The sequence below is a fragment of the Argentina silus genome (genome assembly GCF_951799395.1).
Source record: "Argentina silus genome assembly, chromosome: 5".
NCBI classification, from domain to species: Eukaryota; Metazoa; Chordata; class Actinopteri; order Argentiniformes; family Argentinidae; genus Argentina; species Argentina silus.
In genome coordinates this window covers 894,995-915,280 of record NC_139659.1, presented here as the reverse complement: position 1 = coordinate 915,280, position 20,286 = coordinate 894,995, and the positions used below count along the sequence as shown (strand labels likewise).

Sequence of the window (20,286 nt, the reverse complement as noted above, 5' to 3'; positions counted from 1 at the left end):
TTCTGTTGGCTTTGATCAGCGTTGAGATAAACACAATCACAGTGGAGGTAGCAGGACGTACAAACCTTGATTCACTTTGTGGATGTTACTACGCTTAGTTCAGCTTCTATTGTATTTACATTTTTGGTTTTAATTAAATTTATGTTATCTGTTTTTTTATGATTGTTAAAAATATGACTGATTGGTTAAACCCTATGTGAGGAAGGAGCAGAGTGAAACAGTATAAGAGTACTTTTTATTTGTTTGATAAGTTAACCCCTTTTCAGCCTTAGTCCAGTATGTTCATTTGCCTTCTAACATATTAGTGTTCATACAATCCCAACAAGCACACAATACGCCTGTATACAATACTGCTAATGTTGTATGTTGTATGTGTATGTTATGTGTGATACCCCTATGTCTGTACGCTACTTGGAACCTGAATTTCCCCCTGGGATAAATAAAGTTTCTATCTATCTAATTAGAGCAATGTTTGTCAATCAGCTTGTTTATTAACGGAACAGACAAGACAGATCGTTTTTACTATGCTGTCACAAGATTTGTTTTTCCTTCCTTGAGTGCTACAGTACTACGCTGTTGTGCAACGTAAACAAGGTATTACTCAAGTGGCATGATTTACTCCAATATGACAGTTCATCACGTCCCAGACATCTTCAGTTGATGTGATCACGGTGACAGATCATGACCGATCCAGACCGATACGTGTTCGGTGGTGTTGACTGCTCGAATCCGCTGATCTCCAAATCATCCGGACACCTCGTACCCACGGTTTTATCGTTGATCTCCTCCGATCCACATGTCTTCAGATCGGCGGCCTTCCGGGGGGCGGTCCCTAGACGCCTGCCCAAATCTCCCGTCTACCAATGGGGCTGCGGGTGCCGCGAGGCCCCGCCCCCCGGGCCAGCAGACAGGAGCGGAGATGAAAACAGAAGCCCGGTGACCCGCTGCTGGATTACCGTCCGGACCGGAGCAGAGAGGACGATCAGAGGAGAGGAGACCCGCTCCGCCACACGACACAGCGAACAGAAAAACTACATTAAATTTAGCTTTGGGAAAAACAAACGAACAAGTTAATTGGTGAGTAAAAAAACCTGTCAGAATGTCGCGGAGAAACGTCGTGAGGAGTTGTTTTTGTCGTGTTGTTGTGGTGGTGGTGTTGTGGTGTGTTAATCTGAATCAGGTGTTGTTGTCTTTAAGAAGTTTGACAGAAAAAGGAAGGTTTTCCTGAGTGAAGTTGGTGGTGGTGTTGGTGGTGGTGGTGGTGGTGTTGGTGTTGCTGCGAGCTGAACAACCTCATCTGACTTTGATTTCCATCACCGATGTGATGCTAGCTAGCCTGCCTGGCAATCTGAGGCGATCTGCTCTACACGTTCAACTGTAACAAATCGTTCGTATATTCAACTCAAACGGCCATCAAACTGCTCAAACGTTTGAGATCTGTAGTTTTTACGTGTATGAATCGAAATAATTAAATTGGTATTAATGTTGACGGGTCAAAACAGGAAGAGAGTGGCGTGAACAAAGAAAAGACAAAGCGCTAGTGGAGAAGCTAACTAGCCCGTTCCGACCCGCGGAGACGAACGACGTTCGGTTTAAAAACGGCCAGACGAGCCGACGGCGTCGCAGTTCCCGGTGAAAGTACTTCTATCGAGGCGTTATTTCAACTTCGTCCGCCTCGGGCTCGACGATTAGCGGGTTAGCTGTCTGGAGTAGGTCGGCTAGCCTGCTAGCATGACTCAGTGGATTTAAAGAGCAGCCGTCGAGGCCTGCTCCTGCGGGCTGAGGGAGCTGAGGGACGAGCTAACGGTACTAGCCTCTTTTTGTTAGCTAACTAATAACGTAATAACTGTTATTAACTATGTTATTACGTTAGCTGGCTACACGTCGATTTAGCCTTGCTGTTTTTGAGGTGTAGTTGTAGTTGTTGGTGTTTTATTGACCTAGCTGCCTGATGTCGGGAAACAACAACAGCCAGGACGGCAGCAGCCTGTCTTGCGTTGCGGGGGGGTCGGAGGGGATGGGGGGGGTCGGGATGGGAACGCGTCTTGTGGTGTTGAGTGGGACGGGATTATAAAGAGAGCCGACGTGGCTTTTGCTCATGCAAATATTCTTCAAGTTAATGCTTCGTCAGGGTTTATCACTGCATGTCGTGTGGAGTTGGACGGTTCGTGGATTAACATGGCAACACCATGTCTTCGCCACCGAGTTCCCGAGCAGCGAGCTGTGCGCTGCTTTCTGTGATGTAACCTTAGCGGGCTTCCAGGGTGGCCTATAAATAGCGTCAGCTGCACTCGGAGAGAGCCGTGCTCTGTTAGCTAGCGAGGTTGTGTGTGTGTGTGTGTGTGTGTGTTTGAGATCAGCGTGTCACATTGCACCCTTGTGACAGGCGAAAGCTAATACTCGGGTCCATGTGAGCCCGGGACGGCGAGCGGCCCCGCCGTTAGCGGGTCGTACACGTGATGGGGGACCTTGCTGTGCCCCTTTCCGGGGAAAACCTCTGACGCAAATCCCTAGAAAGCGTGGTTCGGCGTGTTAACTTGGGTTTGTTTGTGAAATGTTCAGTTCCCCCTGCCCCCCCTTGGTTCGTGGAAAACCGCCACAAGTACCATCAAGACACCACCACCGACTTGCTACCTTTTCCATGAGGAGACTTGGGTGATGTGGTGCTGATGTTTCCTCACCCTGTCCCTGTCCTCCCCAGGGTCCTCACCCTGTCCCAGTCCTCCCAGGGTCCTCACCCTGTCCCAGTCCTCCCCAGGGTCCTCACCCTGTCCCAGTCTTCCCAGGGTCCTCACCCTGTCCCAGTCCTCCCCAGGGTCCTCACCCTGTCCCTGTCCTCCCCAGGGTCCTCACCCTGTCCCAGTCTTCCCAGGGTCCTCACCCTGTCCCAGTCTTCCCCGGGGTCCTCACCCTGTCCCAGTCCTCCCCGGGGTCCTCACCCTGTCCCAGTCCTCCCCAGGGTCCTCACCCTGTCCCAGTCCTCCCAGGGTCCTCACCCTGTCCCAGTCCTCCCCGGGGGCCTCACCCTGTCCCAGTCCTCCCCGGGGGCCTCACCCTGTCCCAGTCCTCCCCGGGGGCCTCACCCTGTCCCAGTCCTCCCCGGGGTCCTCACCCTGTCCCAGTCTTCCCAGGGTCCTCACCCTGTCCCAGTCTTCCCAGGGTCCTCACCCTGTCCCAGTCCTCCCCGGGGTCCTCACCCTGTCCCAGTCCTCCCAGGGTCCTCACCCTGTCCCAGTCTTCCCCGGGGTCCTCACCCTGTCCCAGTCCTCCCCGGGGTCCTCACCCTGTCCCTGTCCTCCCAGGGTCCTCACCCTGTCCTCCCCAGGGTCCTCACCCTGTCCCAGTCCTCCCAGGGTCCTCACCCTGTCCCAGTCCTCCCAGGGTCCTCACCCTGTCCCAGTCCTCCCAGGGTCCTCACCCTGTCCCTGTCCTCCCCAGGGTCCTCACCCTGTCCTCCCCAGGGTCCTCACCCTGTCCCTGTCCTCCCCAGGGTCCTCACCCTGTCCCAGTCCTCCCAGGGTCCTCACCCTGTCCCAGTCCTCCCCGGGGTCCTCACCCTGACCCAGTCCTCCCCGGGGGCCTCACCCCGCCCTCCTGCCAGTCACCCCCTACGTTCCCTGTTTGTTCTCTCTCAGTAATCTGGTAGCAGAACACAATGTTCTTGGAGGTTGGAGTGGCCCAGGGCTGACGGATAGTGTCTCCAGATTAACCATGTAATCAAGGCGACTCGTTCCTTCTTGTGGTGATTAATGGTTGCGACTGTTTACACTTCCCCCGCCAGCTGTTTAAAGACGCCCGGCTCGTCTGTTGACCTTGTGTTAATGATAACAATGCGACCAGGAGATGGTTGTGATGAGCTCACCGCTGCTGTCCTGCCTCAAACGGCTTTCCTGACATCAGTAGTGTACGGTATTGAAACGAGACTTGAAAACGATTGAGAAGACAGGATTGGTATCTATTCTCCGCCCAGGATTGTGTTGAGTTGAAGTCTCGTGGTTTAGAGAGAACTGTCAATGTGGCTGAAAATAGATCCGTCCTGCCCCGGCCTAGACAGGATGAGAGTTCAGCGGAGGTGGACCTGGACCAAGTGGCTGTGGTTTAGCGAGGAGGACAGAGTTCTAGTGTCTTCTGTCTGTAATCTGTGTGTACTGAGTGTTTACGAAGCTGGCCCCCTCGCTAATCTGAACAAACAGGGTTATCTTACATTCGACGCAATATTGATTATGTGGGGTCATTTTCTTTTGGACATTTGTAAACAGTTACCTTGTTCTGACTTTCACAAGTAGCCTCTAGATGTTTCCTTCACTTCCTCGCTGCTCTCTGTGTCCTGCTAGGCTGTTCTCCACTTCTCTTAACAAGTCTCCCTCTGTCTCTCTCTGTCAGATTCTCTCCATCGCCACAACCCAACGAGCAGAGATGGCCCAGGAGACCAATCAGAGCCCCATGCCTGTTCTCTGTGCCACCGGCTGTGGTTTCTACGGCAACCCCAGGACCAATGGCATGTGCTCGGTCTGCTACAAGGACCACCTGACGAGACAGAACAACGGAGGCGTGAGCCCGCTGAGTGCCATGGGTAAGACCCGCGTCTGCTCCCGGAACCGCTTCTCAGGACGCGGTCCAGAACGAAGCTGTGCATTGTGTAGGCGATGGACTCTGACGTGTACATTCTTATCCTGTCTCCCTCTGTCTGTCTGTCTCTCTCTCTGTCTGTCTCTCTCTGTCTGTCTGTCTGTCTCTATCTCTCTCTTTCTATGTTTGAGATACAGGTGCCTAACAAACACTGTATTTCTGTCTTCAGCTTTTCTTTTTTTAAGTGTGTGTGTGTGTGTGTTCGTATGTATGCTAGAAACTCAATATTGACAATAACCAGATCTCCTCTGAGTCTCGGGGGAGGTTATTGTGAATGTTGAGTTTCTAGCGTACATAGAAGAGCTTTCTCTGGAAGTCACCGGACTCACGGCGTGGCGCTGCTTCTGTTCCAGGTGGCAGCAGTGTGTCCAGCAGCCCCACGGCGGAGGCCGAGGCCTACCAGAGGATAGAGGCTACTCTCAACAACGCCGCGGCCGCTGTGGAGGCTGCCGTGGAGGCCGCTGCCGCCGCCGCAGAGGCCAGGTGAGCGTCTCTGGCGCCGTCGGGGGCGGGGGGGGCGCACCTCTCTGTAGGCTCCCCCTGGGCTCCTCCTCCTCAGACCTCTCCAACACCCGACGTTACCGACATTAGAAAAAACGATGACAGTAAAGTTTGTTCCTTCCTGCGGCGCCGTGACTGCCGGTGGCACGGTTGTTGTGGAAGGTTTTACTGACGGTGACTGAATGTAGAGTTGACTCACTCACTTCAGACAAACAGACTTGTTGTAAGTCGCTTTGGGGGGAAAAGCGTCTGCTAAGAGACTTGAATGTAACGAGACGTCCTCCTCTGTTAATGGATGGGTGCATGCTGGGAGGAGGCCTGAACGCTCCCTGTAGAATCCTTTGAGCTCAATGAATGTAGATCGACTGTCACTTCCAACTACATTTGTGTTATGTTGTTGCATCAAAGTAATCTCTCTCTCTCTGTGTCTCTCTCTCTCTCTCTCTGTGTAGCGGGGCAGCGGCAGCACTTCCTGTTACCCAGCAGATGACAGAGATGAGCATTTCCTGTGAGGAGGAGGGCGCGTCGCCAAAAGTAGAGCCTGGTAGGTGGTCCGGGGTCGTCCTCGCCACCGCTCTGTCTGGTGACCCCAGCGGTTATGTGTGTGGGGGGGGTGCTGCTGTTGTTGTTGTTGTTGCTTACTCACGTCTGGACTGTGTCCCCCCAGTGGTCACTCAGCCCACCGCCTCGGCCTCCCCGCCTGGCGCCGCCTGCAGCGATGAGTCCAAAACCCCCGAGCCGACCAAACCCAAGAAGAACCGCTGCTTCATGTGCCGCAAGAAGGTCGGCCTCACAGGTGAGCTCTGACGTTCTGGTGCTGCTCTGAGAGGACGGGAGACCAGGCTGGGAGGCCTTGTGTGTGTGTGTGTGTGTGTGTGTGTGTGTGTGTGTGTGTGTTTTCAGTGTGACTCATTGTGCCTTTTGGTCCCGTCAGGTTTTGACTGTCGCTGTGGGAACCTCTTCTGTGGAATCCACCGCTACTCCGACAAGCACAACTGTCCGTACGACTACAAAGCCGAGGCCGCGGCCAAGATCCGCAAGGAGAACCCGGTGGTGGTGGCCGACAAGATCCAGAGAATATAAGACTGACCCTCTCTCTCGCTTTGACCTTTTGACCTTGAGAACTCTTGGAGTGATTGGCTGAAGAAGGAAAAAAAAAAACATGGACTCGCGAGGGGGACCTGCGTTCTAAAGGACTAGTTTTTTTCAAATTACAGTATGGGGGAAAATCCTGTTTTCTGCCATGCATGAACGGTGTCATGTTTTTCATTTCTCCCCCCGCCCCCCCCCCCTCCCTCCATCTTTGTCTCAGCTTGCAGTTTAAAGACAAAAAACAACAGGAAATGACAAGAGAGAACAAAAAAGAATGTTTTGGAACAAAAGAAAAAGAGAAAAAAAAATCTACACTAGGATTACCTGCTTTCTCTGGGGGGGGGGGGGCGTCTGGGCCTGGCGTAGCGGTTTAGTTTTGGTTTTGAGGGTTGTGTGTGTGGGGGGGCGGTTGGTTGTGGGGGGGGTGATGTGTTGTGATTCTGTGTGTGTCTGTTGAGTTTAGAGGAGAGGAGGAGATGGCCACACACACACACACCCCCCAGCCGGCTTATGTAGCAAATGGATGTTCTCCCCTCATCTGTCAGTGGGGGAGGGGGGGGGTCAACGGTTTAGTTTGAGTTCCCCCCCCCCCCTCCCGGTTTTGTTCGAATCCCCCCCCCCCTCAAATGCATCTCACAATATGTCCTGATGTTCTCATGGAGTGTTTGTAGGTTCTGCCATGTTTGTTTCCATGCTGGGGCCTCAGTTCAGGGGAGACCCCCCCCCCCCCCATATTAATCTCTGGAGATGAGATGTGAAGAAGTGACTTTGAAAAAAATAAAATAAAAAAGAAAGAGACTTTTGATACGATGGTCATCTAAAGAAGAACGTCTGAAAACAAGCTTATGAAACGATATAACCATCCGTTGAGGATGGAGCAGCCTGGTCGCCCAGCCCTGCCCCGCCTGGTCGCCCAGCCCTGCCCCGCCTGGTCGCCCAGCCCTGCCCCGCCTGGTCGCCCAGCCCTGCCCCGCCTGGTCGCCCAGCCCTGCCCCGCCTGGTCGCCCAGCCCTGCCCCGCCTGGTCGCCCAGCCCTGCCCCGCCTGGTCGCCCAGCCCTGCCCCGCCTGGTCGGCCAGCCACACAGGCTCCTCATATTACCCACCTGAATCAGCCTAGTCACACTACGAGCCGCTCCACTGAATCAGCCTAGTCACACTACGAGCCGCTCCACTGAATCAGCCTAGTCACACTACGAGCCGCTCCACTGCTACGTCATTCAACCTGCAATGTAGGCTGCACAGAAAAAAAATGGAGCATTGCTTAGGTTAACTTGTCCGTTTAAAGATGATTTCCTAAAGGGTTTTAGGTGTCTGATGCTGTGATGATGATGTGCATTTTTGAAGGGGAAACCTGCGTCTGGCTGGACGGGGGACTTAGGGAAGCTCGAACTGATACACAACACGTCACTTCCTGCGTCCTCCTCACTCATCCAGCCGCTCGGGTCACGTGACCCGCGTGGCCGTCGGGACGAGGCCCTCTCCGTGCTCTTCTTTTTTTGTTTTTCCAGAAGATAGTGAGAATATGTTGGCTGTTTGTTTTGCATGGGTTGTTCTTGTCTACAGTGTGACAGGTAAGCCTAAGTTCCCCCAGTTGTTGAGTTTGGAAAAGGGGGGGGGGGGGTTAGGTCACTAATCTTACCATCAATATTTCACTTCTGTGTTGAATGTTCGTTTGTTTTTCATTGTTAATGTGTACGCGCGCTAATATAGATTTCTGATATATTGTGGAGTGTGTGTCACATGATGCGTATTAAACACAAGTGTCTGATGTATGCTATTGCCAGTAGATGGATGTGTGTGTGCGTGTGTGTGAGAGAGAGAGAGAGTGTGTGTGTGTGTGAGAGTAAATGCTTGTGTTCCTCCAGTAGTCAGAAGAACTGATCCAGTGACTCACTCTTGTTGATTTATTATATAGATATTTAATTTTAGTCTTTCTTTAGTTTCTTTGGTTGGTCTGACTGCTCTGTTCTGTTCTTTCTGTAGGGCTGTGAGATTTCACTTCAAAGCGCAGTATGTTTGTTTATTTTAACCCTTTTTAGTTATGCAAGTTTGTACAAACCATCTTTATATTTATGTACCGCGCATATAATCCCGTTACCCGACATTACTGCAAAATTGTATCATGTAAATAAAATTATGTACAGAGATATAGAATGATGCGTTACAAGTCTCCCTTTTCTAGCTGTGATTCATTGAACTGTGATTCCTAACATTTCTGGTGGTGGGGGACTGCGTTGGCACTCTCCCGTTTTTTTTTTTTGGGGGGGGGCGGGGCGGGGGCAGCAGGTAGCCTAGAGGTTAGATAGGCCGGCCAGCAATCGGCAGGTCGCTGGTTCGATCCCCACTCCAGGAGGGAGCCGGATGTGAGCTGGTGACTGGAGGGTTTCTGGCATCATATCTAAGGTGTCTACCACTGCTGTTGTGCCCTTGAGCAAAGCACCTAACCCCTCACTGCTCCAGGGGCACCTAACCCTTCACTGCTCCAGGGGCACCTAACCCCTCACTGCTCCAGGGGCACCTAACCCCTCACTGCTCCAGGGGCACCTAACCCCTCACTGCTCCAGGGGCACCTAACCCCTCACTGCTCCAGGGGCACCTAACCCCTCACTGCTCCAGGGGGGGCGAGTATGACTGACCCTCTGCCCAGAGCTCTGTTCTCCCTTGGGGAGGGGGGGTGCGCACGTATCACATTCCTACAATTGATGAGAATTGATTGCATGGCCATATAAACAGTCGTCTTCATCTTCTTCATCCCACTCTCCATGAATGTAGTCTGGAAGACCATCAGATGGAACTGGGTTCATGGTAGAGCAGATTGATCCAGTCTGGAAGACCATCAGATGGAACTGGGTTCATGGTAGAGCAGATTGATCCAGTCTGGAAGACCATCAGATGGAACTGGGTTCATGGTAGAGCAGATTGATCCAGTCTGGAAGACCATCAGATGGAACTGGGTTCATGGTAGAGCAGATTGATCCAGTCTGGAAGACCATCAGATGGAACTGGGTTCATGGTAGAGCAGATTGATCCAGTCTGGAAGACCATCAGATGGAACTGGGTTCATGGTAGAGCAGATTGATCCAGTCTGGAAGACCATCAGATGGAGCTGGGTTCATGGTAGAGCAGATTGATCCAGTCTGGAAGACCATCAGATGGAACTGGGTTCATGGTAGAGCAGATTGATCCTACGTCCTCTCTTCCTCCCTGGATGTGATCAGCGATCTGACGTTGATTGGATTAGTCCTGGTGAGCTGTTCTCTCCCAGCTTCACCGGTCAGGCCCTGTCAGATCAGGGAAGGAAGGAAGGCCGTGTTTGAGGAGTGCTTCCACAGGGCCGGTGATGGTGGGGTACTTCCCTCCGTGCCATAACAACTGTGGGGGGGGGCCGGGCCGGGCCGGCCGCGTCTGGCCTGAAGGTAAATATAGAGAGGTAACCTGATACACAGCAGAGTGGCCTTGGCTCACGTGAAAGATCCCACTCTCAGTCTGCCCCAGTACAGTATGTTTAGACACACACACATATATATATATATACACATACACACACACACAGGCTAAAACAAGCAGCACGTGGCTGCCCATCCACAGGTCATCGCCAGGTTCCCTGTGGATTACTATAAAAGGCCCACATCCACACCGCCTCCTCCCGTGAGGGGGAGAGGAGGTTCTGACTAACAACATGGACCTTTGGTGGTAGCATACACACCACACCGCCTCCTCCCGCGAGGGGGAGAGGAGCCTCTGACTAACAACATGCTCTGGAGCCCTGAGGTAGCATAGTCACAGTACATTCATATGTGGTCATATTCAGAGGCTAGCTTGTACGTAACAAGTCATAATGCAGGTTTTTATTTTAAACACGTTAGCTTAGCCTGCAACTTACAATGCAATGAATTCACCTCAGATGCCAAGGCTGCTGTGGTCCGCAGGCCCAGCGCCAAGAGGCCTGGAGGTCATGTGATTGGGTAGCGGTGCTGTGGCTCGGGACAGCAGGCCGTACGGCAGGACAACGTGGGTGATTCAACCTTCCCTGAAGCTCTGCTTGTTCCTGGAGGAGGTGTTGACCAGCAAAAGTGTTGTGTTTTTTAATATGTTTTTAGGGCATTTCTGCTTTATTGGGATAGAGACAGTAGAGATTGACAGGAAGGATGGGTGAGAGGAGGGATGACATGCAGGATATGTCGATGGCCGGAATCGAACCAGGGACCTTGTGATGATATGGTGTGCGCCTTAGTGTGCTATGCCACTGAGAGCCCCAGCAAAAGTGTTTTAAGTTCAATTTCTTTCAGGCTTCCCTGTAACTTCGGCCTTCTGCAGTCTTCCGCTGTGGCGCGGCCTCTGTGGCTGTGCGGAGCAAATGGTTACCGGTCGTTCTGAGCGAGCGGATGGATATCGCTCCAACAAAGAGCCTTGTTATTCCCTGACTTCAGCGTTTCCCTCCTGCAGGTGACAGCCTGACTTCAGCGTTTCCCTCCTGCGGCTGACTTCAGCCTTTGTCCCGGCCCCCCGGTCCCTCGGTACCACGACACACTTAGTTTGCATCGGCTTCAATGTGGACTTGTCCAAAAGCAAGGCAGCTACTTCACTCATAACCTTATTTGTACAGATCAGGAACACTGCTGTGTGTGTGTGTGTGTGTGTGTGTGTGTGTGTGTCCTTTCAACTGGTGGTATCCACTGAGTTGAATGTGTTTCAAAGGCCCACCAGATGGCTGCAGTTCATCTGCCTTCATCGAAAACAGACTTTTGGATGGGAGTATTTTCCGCCCTGTATGGTCTCTCCCTCCTGTACTGTCAGACATTAAGTGATATTACTGCAGTCTCCAGACTAGATGCATTAACTTTTAAATACTCATACACAATTCATGCCGAGAATGCATTAAATATTGATTTACAATCATCTGACGAGTTTTGAAATACCAGTGTTGAGTTTAGAAACTTGTGATGAGATGTTTGTATGAAGCTGATGGTGAGGGTCTGGGCTTGTCTTTGATCCACTGTGAATGATTTCAGGAATGAGAAATATTCGAATGGTAAGAAAAATAAATGTGCCTAATTACATAACAATATTCAAAATAAATATGTGTGTGTGTGTGTGCGCGTGTGAGAGAGATACTGTGTGTGTGTGTGTGTGTGTGTGTGTGTGTGTGTGTGTGTGTGTGCGTGCGCTAGGAGGCTGTTCATGTGTGTGTGTGTGTGAGAGAGAGAGAAAGAGGGAGAGAGACAGAGAGGGAGAGAGAGAGAGAGAGACAGAGGGAGAGAGAGAGACAGAGAGGGAGAGAGAGAGAGAGAGAGAGCGTTACCCTTGATGGAGCTGATGAGCGTGTAATGGTGTAGCTGTCTGTGGAAGAGGAGCTCCTCTCCATTATTAAATGGTGATGGACCGGCTCAGAGGGGCGTGTTTGTACCCACAGTACGGAACCCAACATACAACCTCCCTACGTCCTCCTCCGTCCTCCGCCGTTCCAGTATCCCTCCACCATTCCCCATACAACCTCCCTACGTCCTCCTCCGTTCCGGTATCCCTCCACCATTCCCCATACCGAGACTCCATCTATCTACAGATCATTAAATACTCTCCATGTGGTTCATGATTTTGAGGCGTACCTAATGGGTCTTGAACAGGAAACCTAAACCTTCATTAAATCTTTAAGGCGGCCTGTCTTGTGTCGCGTGTGGTCGCGGTGTCGAGTGTCTGGATGAGTGAGAGTGTCTCTGACCGTAATGGTTCGGATGCTCTGAGGATCCAGCCTGTTAGAGAGGGGTCTGATCCCGTAGGCTTAGTCTGAGGTCTAGACTTCTCTCCCAGTTGCCGGTCGTATTTCAGGGTTCTCTGGGGTTGTTTTGAGAACCACACAGTACAGGAACCCTTACCTTTAACCCCAACTTCTAGAACATCTTGTTCTTATTCTTTTTAAGTAGTTTTAACAAACTCACAAACTCTCACATGTCCCAACGATTTGATAGACATTGAATTGCCAGAAAAGCAATTTGTTTTCCAGAAATGCAGTTTGTTTTAGGTCAAAGCATTGATGACACATATGTACAGTGCATGTACAGTACACACCTGTAGAGGCAGGTCACATGTTATAGTTGTCATGGTGACCGGGGGGGGAGTTATTCGAGTGGGGTACTGGCAGTCTATACCTGGACACTGTGTACCTGCGGAGGTGTCAATGCATTCAGCCCATGTTTACAGAACACAGTCAGGAGAAGAATAGACAAGACCAAGCACTAGTACTTCCAGGGAATACCCTCCAGGTACTCAGACCACCAGGTACTCAGACCTCCAGGTACTCAGACCACCAGGTACTCAGACCTCCAGGTACTCAGACCCACCATGCCGAGGAAGAACGAAATAGCTAGAAAGATGGAGGATGGTGAGTAGCATTTCTGAAATCAAACTCCTTTTTGCTTTTGATTGTGTGGCTTTGTGACCTGGAGTCCTGAGGCTGGGACAGTATACTGAACAGTACGTGGCTGAAATTCATTTGTAAGTTAATTCTGGGTTCTTTTGAAGATGGTTCACAAAGTCTGTGTATATTTGTCAACCATAGTTATGATTGTTCTCCCGGACATAATGGGTCCCAAATTCTGCTGTAATTTGATTATTAATTTGATTATTGTTGACGTTATCTCCTTGTCATGTATAGTATGTTATTCTGAACTATGATGTGAACGTATTCACACAAAATGTCAAGATGTTACCTATCAAATGGCATCCTGCTTTTGCATCTGATCATCATATTTCTAATGTTGTTTCTAAGTTGTTTAGTTTGGATTTGGTTTTTAGGTGGAAATTAGTCAAATGGGGCTTTCAGCAGAAGAATGTAGAAGAATGTAAAAATATAAAAACAAATGTTTTTATCTGCAGTTCAGGTGTTTAGTAATGATAATGTTGAAGGTACTGTATTTACTGTATTACTGTATTACTGTATTTACTGTATTACTGTATTACTGTATTTACTGTATTACTGTATTACTGTATTACTGTTTACTTGTTTGTGTTCCAGTTGGGATTGAGATTGACGCGGACAGTGACAGCGAGGGTAAGTGGAGATGAGCCCAGCTGACTGAGGTGACTCAGCGACTTCTTTCCGCTCGTATTTGAATAATGTAAACATCTACTGGCACTTTGTTTCACACTGAACTGCTATTGAAAACATTTCAGATCCACTGTATATCTTGAGCTTTTGTCTGTGTGTTCCTGTGTGTGCGCGCGCGCTTTTGTGTGTGTGTGTGTGTGTGTGTGTGTGTGTGTGTGTGTGTGTGTGTGTGTGTGTGTGTGTGTGTGTGTGTGTGTGTGTGCCTGTACAGATGACACCAGTCGGAGGCGAGGAGGGAACAGGAGACCGCCGGCCGGCCGGGGAGCAGCCGCCCGCCGCGGCAAGAAGCCAGCCTCCGAGGACGAGGATGACGAGGAGGAGGAAGAGGAGGAGGTGGCTCCCCGGAACCGCAGAGGAGCCAACAAGAAGAAGCCGGCCAAGTCACGTGACAGCGACGAGGAGAGTGAGGACGACGCCCCCAAGAGGAGGAGAGGAGGAGCAGCAGCCAATAAAAAAGGAGGGAAAAAGGGGGGAGGGAAAGGTCAGGCCAGCGAGGAGGAGAGTGAGGAGGAGCAGGGAAACAAGAGGAACGGGAAGAAGGGAGCCGGCGGAAAGAAGCAGAAAGAAGAACAGAACAGCAAGGAGAAGAAAGGAGACGCCAAGGGGAAGGGCAAAGGGAAGGAGAAGGAGGATGAGCAGGACAAGAAGAAGAAAAAGAAGAAAGACAGCAGGTATTCTGGGATAGAGGAGAGGAGGCCAAGCCACGGGGATTATGACCTCAGAGAGTGATTGTAACCAGAGCCGGAGATAAAATCAACATGTCCGACATGGTGATCTCTGACTGGAACCATCTGTGTGTCATCACGGCACAGAAATCAAATCAATCAATTGAAAGTGTTCATGTAGAAGAATGCTACGCCACTGTGTGTCTTGAGAACCAGTTAAACTCAATCCTAAACCCTCTTGTTGTCTCCCTCCCCCCCTCCTTCTCCCTCTCCCCCTCCCCTCCCTCTCCCTCTCCCTCTCCCTCTCCCTCTCCCTCTCCCCCTCCTTCCCTGTCCTCTCTCTCCCCCTCCCCCTCCCCCTCCCCCTCCCTCTCCCTCTCCCTCTCCCTCTCCCCCTCCCCCTCCCCCTCCCTCCCTCCCTGTCCCCTCTCTGTCCCTTCCCTGTCCCCTCTCTTTCCCTTCCCTGTCCTCTCTCTCTCCCTCCCTGTCCTCTCTCTCTCCCTCCCTGTCCCCTCCCTGTCCCCTCTCTCTCTCTCCCTGTCCCCTCCCTGTCCCCTCCCTGTCCCCTCTCTCTCTCTCCCTGTCCCCTCCCTGTCCCCTCCCTGTCCCCTCTCTCTCTCTCCCTGTCCCCTCCCTGTCCCCTTCCTGTCCCCCTCCCTGTCCCCTCTCTCTCTCTCCCTGTCCCCTCCCTGTCCCCCTCCCTGTCCCCTCCCTGTCCCCTCTCTCTCTCTCCCTGTCCCCTTCCTGTCCCCTCTCTCTCTCTCCCTGTCCCCTCTCTCTCTCTCCCTGTCCCCCTCCCTGTCCCCTCTCTCTCTCTCCCTGTCCCCTCCCTGTCCCCTCCCTGTCCCCTCTCTCTCTCTCCCTGTCCCCTCCCTGTCCCCTCTCTCTCTCTCTCCCTGTCCCCTCCCTGTCCCCTCTCTCTCTCTCTCCCTGTCCCCTCCCTGTCCCCTCCCTGTCCCCCCTCTCTCTCTCCCTGTCCCCTCCCTGTCCCCTCCCTGTCCTCTCTCTCTCTTTCCCTGTCCCCTCCCTGTCCCCCTCCCTGTCCCCTCCCTGTCCTCTCCCTGTCCCCTCCCTGTCCCCTCCCTGTCCTCCCTGTCCCCTCCCTGTCCTCCCTGTCCCCTCCCTGTCCCCTCCCTGTCCCCTCTCTCGTCTCTGTCTCCCAGCTCCTCTGACTCTAACAGTAACTCTGAGGAGGAGGAGGAGTCCATGTCGGAGGGAGAGATGGCCAGACTGATGGAGGAGGTGGAAGAGAAGAAGAAGCTCATCGCCAACATGAGGAACAAACCCTGGCGTATGAAGAGGAGGCTGACACACCTGAAGTAACTTCTGCTCTTCTGCTGAGCTTGACTGTTGAACTTCCGATTTTCATTCTTAGTTCTTGATAATCAGAGCTGTATTCTCAACCCATTGTAAAGTGGACACAGGCTCCACACTCAAAAAGTTTGGATTTGAAATCAAACAATTACTATGAGGTTAAAGTAGAGATTCTCAGCTTTTATTTGAGGGTGTTTGTGTACATATTGGTTTCACCATTCAGGAATTAAAACACTTTTTATGCATAGTCCCCCTGTTTCGGGGTACCCAAAAGTAACGGGGCAGATTCATCAGATGTCCAAATTAAGCAGTCATGTTTAGTATTTGGTCGACAATCCTTTGCATGCAATAACTGAAGTCTGGGACCCTTTGACCCCACCAGACACTGGGTCTTCTCTTACTGATGCACTGGATACCTCCATCAGACTTTGATTTGTTTTTCATGATAGTGTTTATCTTATGACTGCATGGCTGTTCTGTGGTTAATCCTATGATGTGTTCTCAGGGACGCCCAAGAGTTTGTGGATAAGTTTGAGGGGGCTTTGGGCAAGGGAAAAGGCAGGAAGCTGTATGCCTACAAAGTCATGATGATGAAGGTGAGAATCAAAGGACATTCTCCCTTTGCGTGCGTGCGTGCGTGCGTGCGTGCGTGCGTGCGTGCGTGCGTGCGTGCGTGTGTGTGTGTCCTTCTCCTTTTGCTCTTCGCTTGTGGTGGTTTTAAACATGTCCGTTATTTGTTTCCCTTCGTTAGAAATGGATCAAGTTCCAGAGAGATTTTGACAATTTCAAAACAGCTTGCATTCCATGGGAACGGAAGATAAAGGAGGTGGAGAGTAAGTTACCTTTCCGAAGAGGAAACGCACAAAGACAAACATTTAAGACCCTAACCCTAACACTAACCCAAACCCTAACTTGAACCCTAACTCTAACCCAAATATACTGAGATTATTCTGTCAGGCCAAAAAGGTCAAAGCAAGATGCTAATCAAATATGCTAGAAGAATATTTTAGCAACCAATGATGTGTGTGGGTATTATGCTGGATAGCTAACCACTGCCACCTAGTGGATGAAAGCTGCATGTCCCCCTCTGCCCTCAGGTCACTTCGGGTCCTCAGTTGCCTCCTACTTCATCTTCCTGCGCTGGATGTACGGCATGAACCTGGTGCTGTTCGGCTTCACCTTCGGACTGGTGGTCATCCCAGAGGTACGACCACGCAACCTGCCTACCTGCCTACCTGCCGTCCCAACAGTGTTCAACCCATAATGTTCACGTTTGTGGTTCTGGTTCCAGGTTCTGATGGGGCTTCCTTACGGATCCATCCCCAGGAAGACGGTCCCCAGGGCAGAGCAACCCATGGCACAAGACTACTCCGTCCTCATGGACTTTAACGTGGGTCAAATCCTGTGGCCATGACGCCCTGTTCATTCATCTACTACCAGATAGAGAGATGTTGTATAAAAGTCCATTCCACATTCCCTGTATCTCTAAGTCTATCAAAGCTCGTAAGATGTGATATTGTGTTATTCATTGAGAGTTGAGGCGTCTGTGCTGATAAGAAGGTACATGTTGTTGATGTTCATCAGTAGTCTACACTCACTGCTCTTTATTTTGAAGGTTATTTTTTGGAGTGAGGCGGTCCCACTCTCGTAGATTTTCAGTTTTTATTGGACAGAGACGGTAGAGAAAGACAGGAAGTAAGGAGGAGAGGGTGTGTCAGCAGGGCACGGACCGGGTTCCAACCCATTCCGACATTCATTAGTCCTTTTATGACTGACTAGGTCCTCCTTTCTCCCCCCAGGGATACTGTAAGTACTCGGTCCTCTTCTACGGTTACTACAACGACCAGAGGACCATCGGCCTGCTGAAGTTCAGGCTGCCGCTGTCGTACCTCATGGTGGGCGTGGGAACCTTCGGCTACAGCCTGATGGTCGTGATACGAACGTACGTGTCTGCCACGTATCCCTCCACCACGTATCCCTCCACCTTGTATCCCTCCACCATGTATCCCTCCACCTTGTATCCCTCCACCTTGTATCCCTCCACCTTGTATCCCTCCACCACGTATCCCTCCACCTTGTATCCCTCCACCTTGTATCCCTCCACCTTGTATCCTTCCACCACGTATCCCTCCACCTTGTATCCCTCCACCTTGTATCCCTCCACCCTGTATCCCTCCACCTTGTATCCTTCCACCACGTATCCCTCCACCTTGTATCCCTCCACCCTGTATCCCTCCACCTTGTATCCTTCCACCACGTATCCCTCCACCTTGTATCCCTCCACCTTGTATCCCTCCACCCTGTATCCCTCCACCATGTATCCCTCCACCACGTATCCCTCCACCATGTATCCCTCCACCACGTATCCCTCCACCTTGTATCCCTCCACCATGTATCCCTCCACCACGTATCCCTCCACCTTGTATCCCTCCACCTTGTATCCCTCCACCATGTATCCTTCCACCATGTATCCCTCCACCTTGTATCCTTCCACCATGTATCCCTCCACCTTGTATCCTTCCACCCTGTATCCCTCCACCTTGTATCCTTCCACCCTGTATCCCTCCACCTTGTATCCCTCCACCTTGTATCCCTCCACCACGTATCCCTCCACCATGTATCCCTCCACCTTGTATCCTTCCACCCTGTATCCCTCCACCTTGTATCCTTCCACCATGTATCCCTCCACCTTGTATCCTTCCACCATGTATCCCTCCACCACGTATCCTTCCACCACTCACAAAACAGATGGTTATTTATGATGTGTCTCACGTCACACACACACACACACGTACACACAGAAAACAGACACACACACACACACACACACACACACACACACACACACACACATATTAGAAGACCCTGACGTGTCAAGAGACAAAGCACTTCGGTTTCTCCTGGTGTTTGGTGTGATGATGTGTGGACGGTCTCCTCCTCTCTGCCTCTGTGTTTGTTAGAACACACCGTGTCGGAGTGCTGCGTCAGCAGAATCACGCTTTCTAATCTGATAATGTCCACCTGCTCCCTCCTCCTCTGCGTGTGATAGGATGGCCAAGAACGCGGATGTGGGGGGAGGGGACGGGGAGGACGGGGAGTTCACCTTCGCCTGGAAGATGTTCACCAGCTGGGATTACCTCATCGGCAACTCAGAGACCGCAGACAACAAGTACGCCTCCATCACCACCAGCTTCAAGGTAACCATGGAGACCTAACCCTAACCCACCCACCCACTGTTCTCAAGTACGCCTCCATCACCACCAGCTTCAAGGTAACCATGGAGACCTAACCCTAACCATAACCCTAAACCTCAACCTCAGGCCATGGTACTAGACCACCCCAGGCCGTGGTACTAGACCACTGGACCACCCCAGGCCGTGGTGCTAGACCACTGGACCACCCCAGGCCATGGTACTAGACCATTGGACCACCCCAGGCTGTGGTGCTAGACCACTGGACCACCCCAGACCATGGTGCTGGACCACTGGACCACCCCAGGCCACAGGAACTCTCATTCTTTGGCTTGTGTCCCACTGCTGTACATTCAAAGATTCCGCTGCGTTTCGGAGGGTTCCATTTACATCCCTGTAAGATGCGGGTTACTTCCTCCCCGCCATTTCCCCTTTCTTGGGTCGTTGGATGTCGTAAGCTGGCTGTAACTGAATAGGCTGACACCCAACGCAGGTCCCTGCAGGAAACCGCCGTCTGTAATTTCAGACTGGCGTCTGGCTGCTGGTCCAGTGTAGTTGAACCCACAGTGCCCCCTGACCTCAACCCGGTCTCTGGTGGGTTCCAGTAGGCATGGAATTAGAGTAAATACAGCACATTGTTTTATATCAAGTACTTCTCATACAGTATGTATGTCTATGTGTAGTGGTAATTTATAATTTATATTTATAATTTATATTATTATTATTATTGTTTGCATTACTTGTATTACTCAGGCATTTCATTGTGTTCTTGTACTCAATGTAATGACACATAAACGGAACTTGAACTTGAACTTGAACTTGAGTGCAGGAGTCCATCGTGGACGAGGAGGAGAACTCCAAGGACGAGAACATCCACCTGAGGAGGTTCCTGCGTGTCCTGGCCAACTTCATGATCATCTGCTGCCTGGGAGGAAGTGGCTACCTCATCTTCTTCGTGGTGAAGAGGTCCCAGGAGTTCGCCAACAGGGACGACCTCAGCTGGTACGAGAAGAACGAGGTACAGCCAGGGGGAACCGGGGCTGGGTTCAGGAACGCTGATGATTGCTTGTTAACCTCCTTTTTCTTCTGTTTGGATTTGGGCTTGAGATACTGTATATGACCATCAGATACTGTATATGACCTTCAGATACTGTATATTACCTTCAGATACTGTATATTACCTTGCTAACTGCTTTGACGGCATATCCTGTAGCATTTATTTAATGGGTGGTTAAATAGGATAACAGGTATAGTAAATATGGTGTGATTTTAGGATAACAGGTACAGTAAATATGAGATGCTTCTCAGGTAAAAACATTATGACATGGTATGATTCGTTGTATTGTATATTTGTATTGAATGTAATGACAAATAAAGGAGACTTGATTCCTGCTCTGTCCTCCTCCGTGCAGCTGGAGCTGATCATGTCCCTGCTGGGGCTGGTGTGCCCCCCCCTGTTTGAGACCATCGCTGAGCTGGAGGAATACCACCCCCGCATCGCCCTCAAGTGGCAGCTGGGACGCATCTTCGCCCTCTTCCTGGGGAACCTGTACACCTTCCTGTTCGCCCTGTTTGATGAGGTCAACAACAAGGTAACGGCTGCCATAGCAACATGGTGCTCACAGCTGGGGAGCACCTTCTGGAGGGGAATCTGATATATGAACGTATTCTGAACAGCACGGTCTGTGTCACACGCTGATGAATTACATGTACAGGTGAGGCCTTGGGTTCCACATAGAAACGCATTGTCATTGAGATGGACGGGCACTGAATTCTAATGGATGGAAC

The 20,286-nt window shown here is 51.2% G+C and overlaps 2 protein-coding genes across 2 annotated transcripts in view; both read left to right on the top strand.

The window, feature by feature from the left end:
• The first annotated feature begins 940 nt into the window (after window positions 1-940).
• zfand5b (zinc finger, AN1-type domain 5b) lies at window positions 941-8,366 on the top strand. Its single transcript, XM_083670058.1, has 6 exons — window positions 941-1,077; window positions 4,384-4,573; window positions 4,983-5,112; window positions 5,583-5,674; window positions 5,798-5,926; window positions 6,065-8,366. Exons 2-6 carry the CDS (start codon window positions 4,417-4,419, stop codon window positions 6,211-6,213), a joined length of 657 nt encoding a protein of 218 aa, XP_083526184.1. The 5' UTR covers window positions 941-1,077; window positions 4,384-4,416; the 3' UTR covers window positions 6,214-8,366.
• A 4,196-nt stretch (window positions 8,367-12,562) lies between these two features.
• Window positions 12,563-20,286, top strand: part of tmc2a (transmembrane channel-like 2a) — a gene marked incomplete at its 5' end in the record, with an annotated part of 11,914 nt that continues 4,190 nt past the window's right edge. The window contains 12 exons of the mRNA XM_083669947.1: window positions 12,563-12,602; window positions 13,236-13,271; window positions 13,540-13,999; window positions 15,157-15,312; window positions 15,813-15,903; window positions 16,059-16,140; window positions 16,405-16,511; window positions 16,599-16,697; window positions 17,107-17,249; window positions 18,357-18,504; window positions 19,328-19,516; window positions 19,911-20,090. Coding sequence (XP_083526073.1) covers window positions 12,563-12,602; window positions 13,236-13,271; window positions 13,540-13,999; window positions 15,157-15,312; window positions 15,813-15,903; window positions 16,059-16,140; window positions 16,405-16,511; window positions 16,599-16,697; window positions 17,107-17,249; window positions 18,357-18,504; window positions 19,328-19,516; window positions 19,911-20,090 — 1,731 coding nt within the window. The remainder of the gene's footprint in view (window positions 12,603-13,235; window positions 13,272-13,539; window positions 14,000-15,156; window positions 15,313-15,812; window positions 15,904-16,058; window positions 16,141-16,404; window positions 16,512-16,598; window positions 16,698-17,106; window positions 17,250-18,356; window positions 18,505-19,327; window positions 19,517-19,910; window positions 20,091-20,286) is intronic.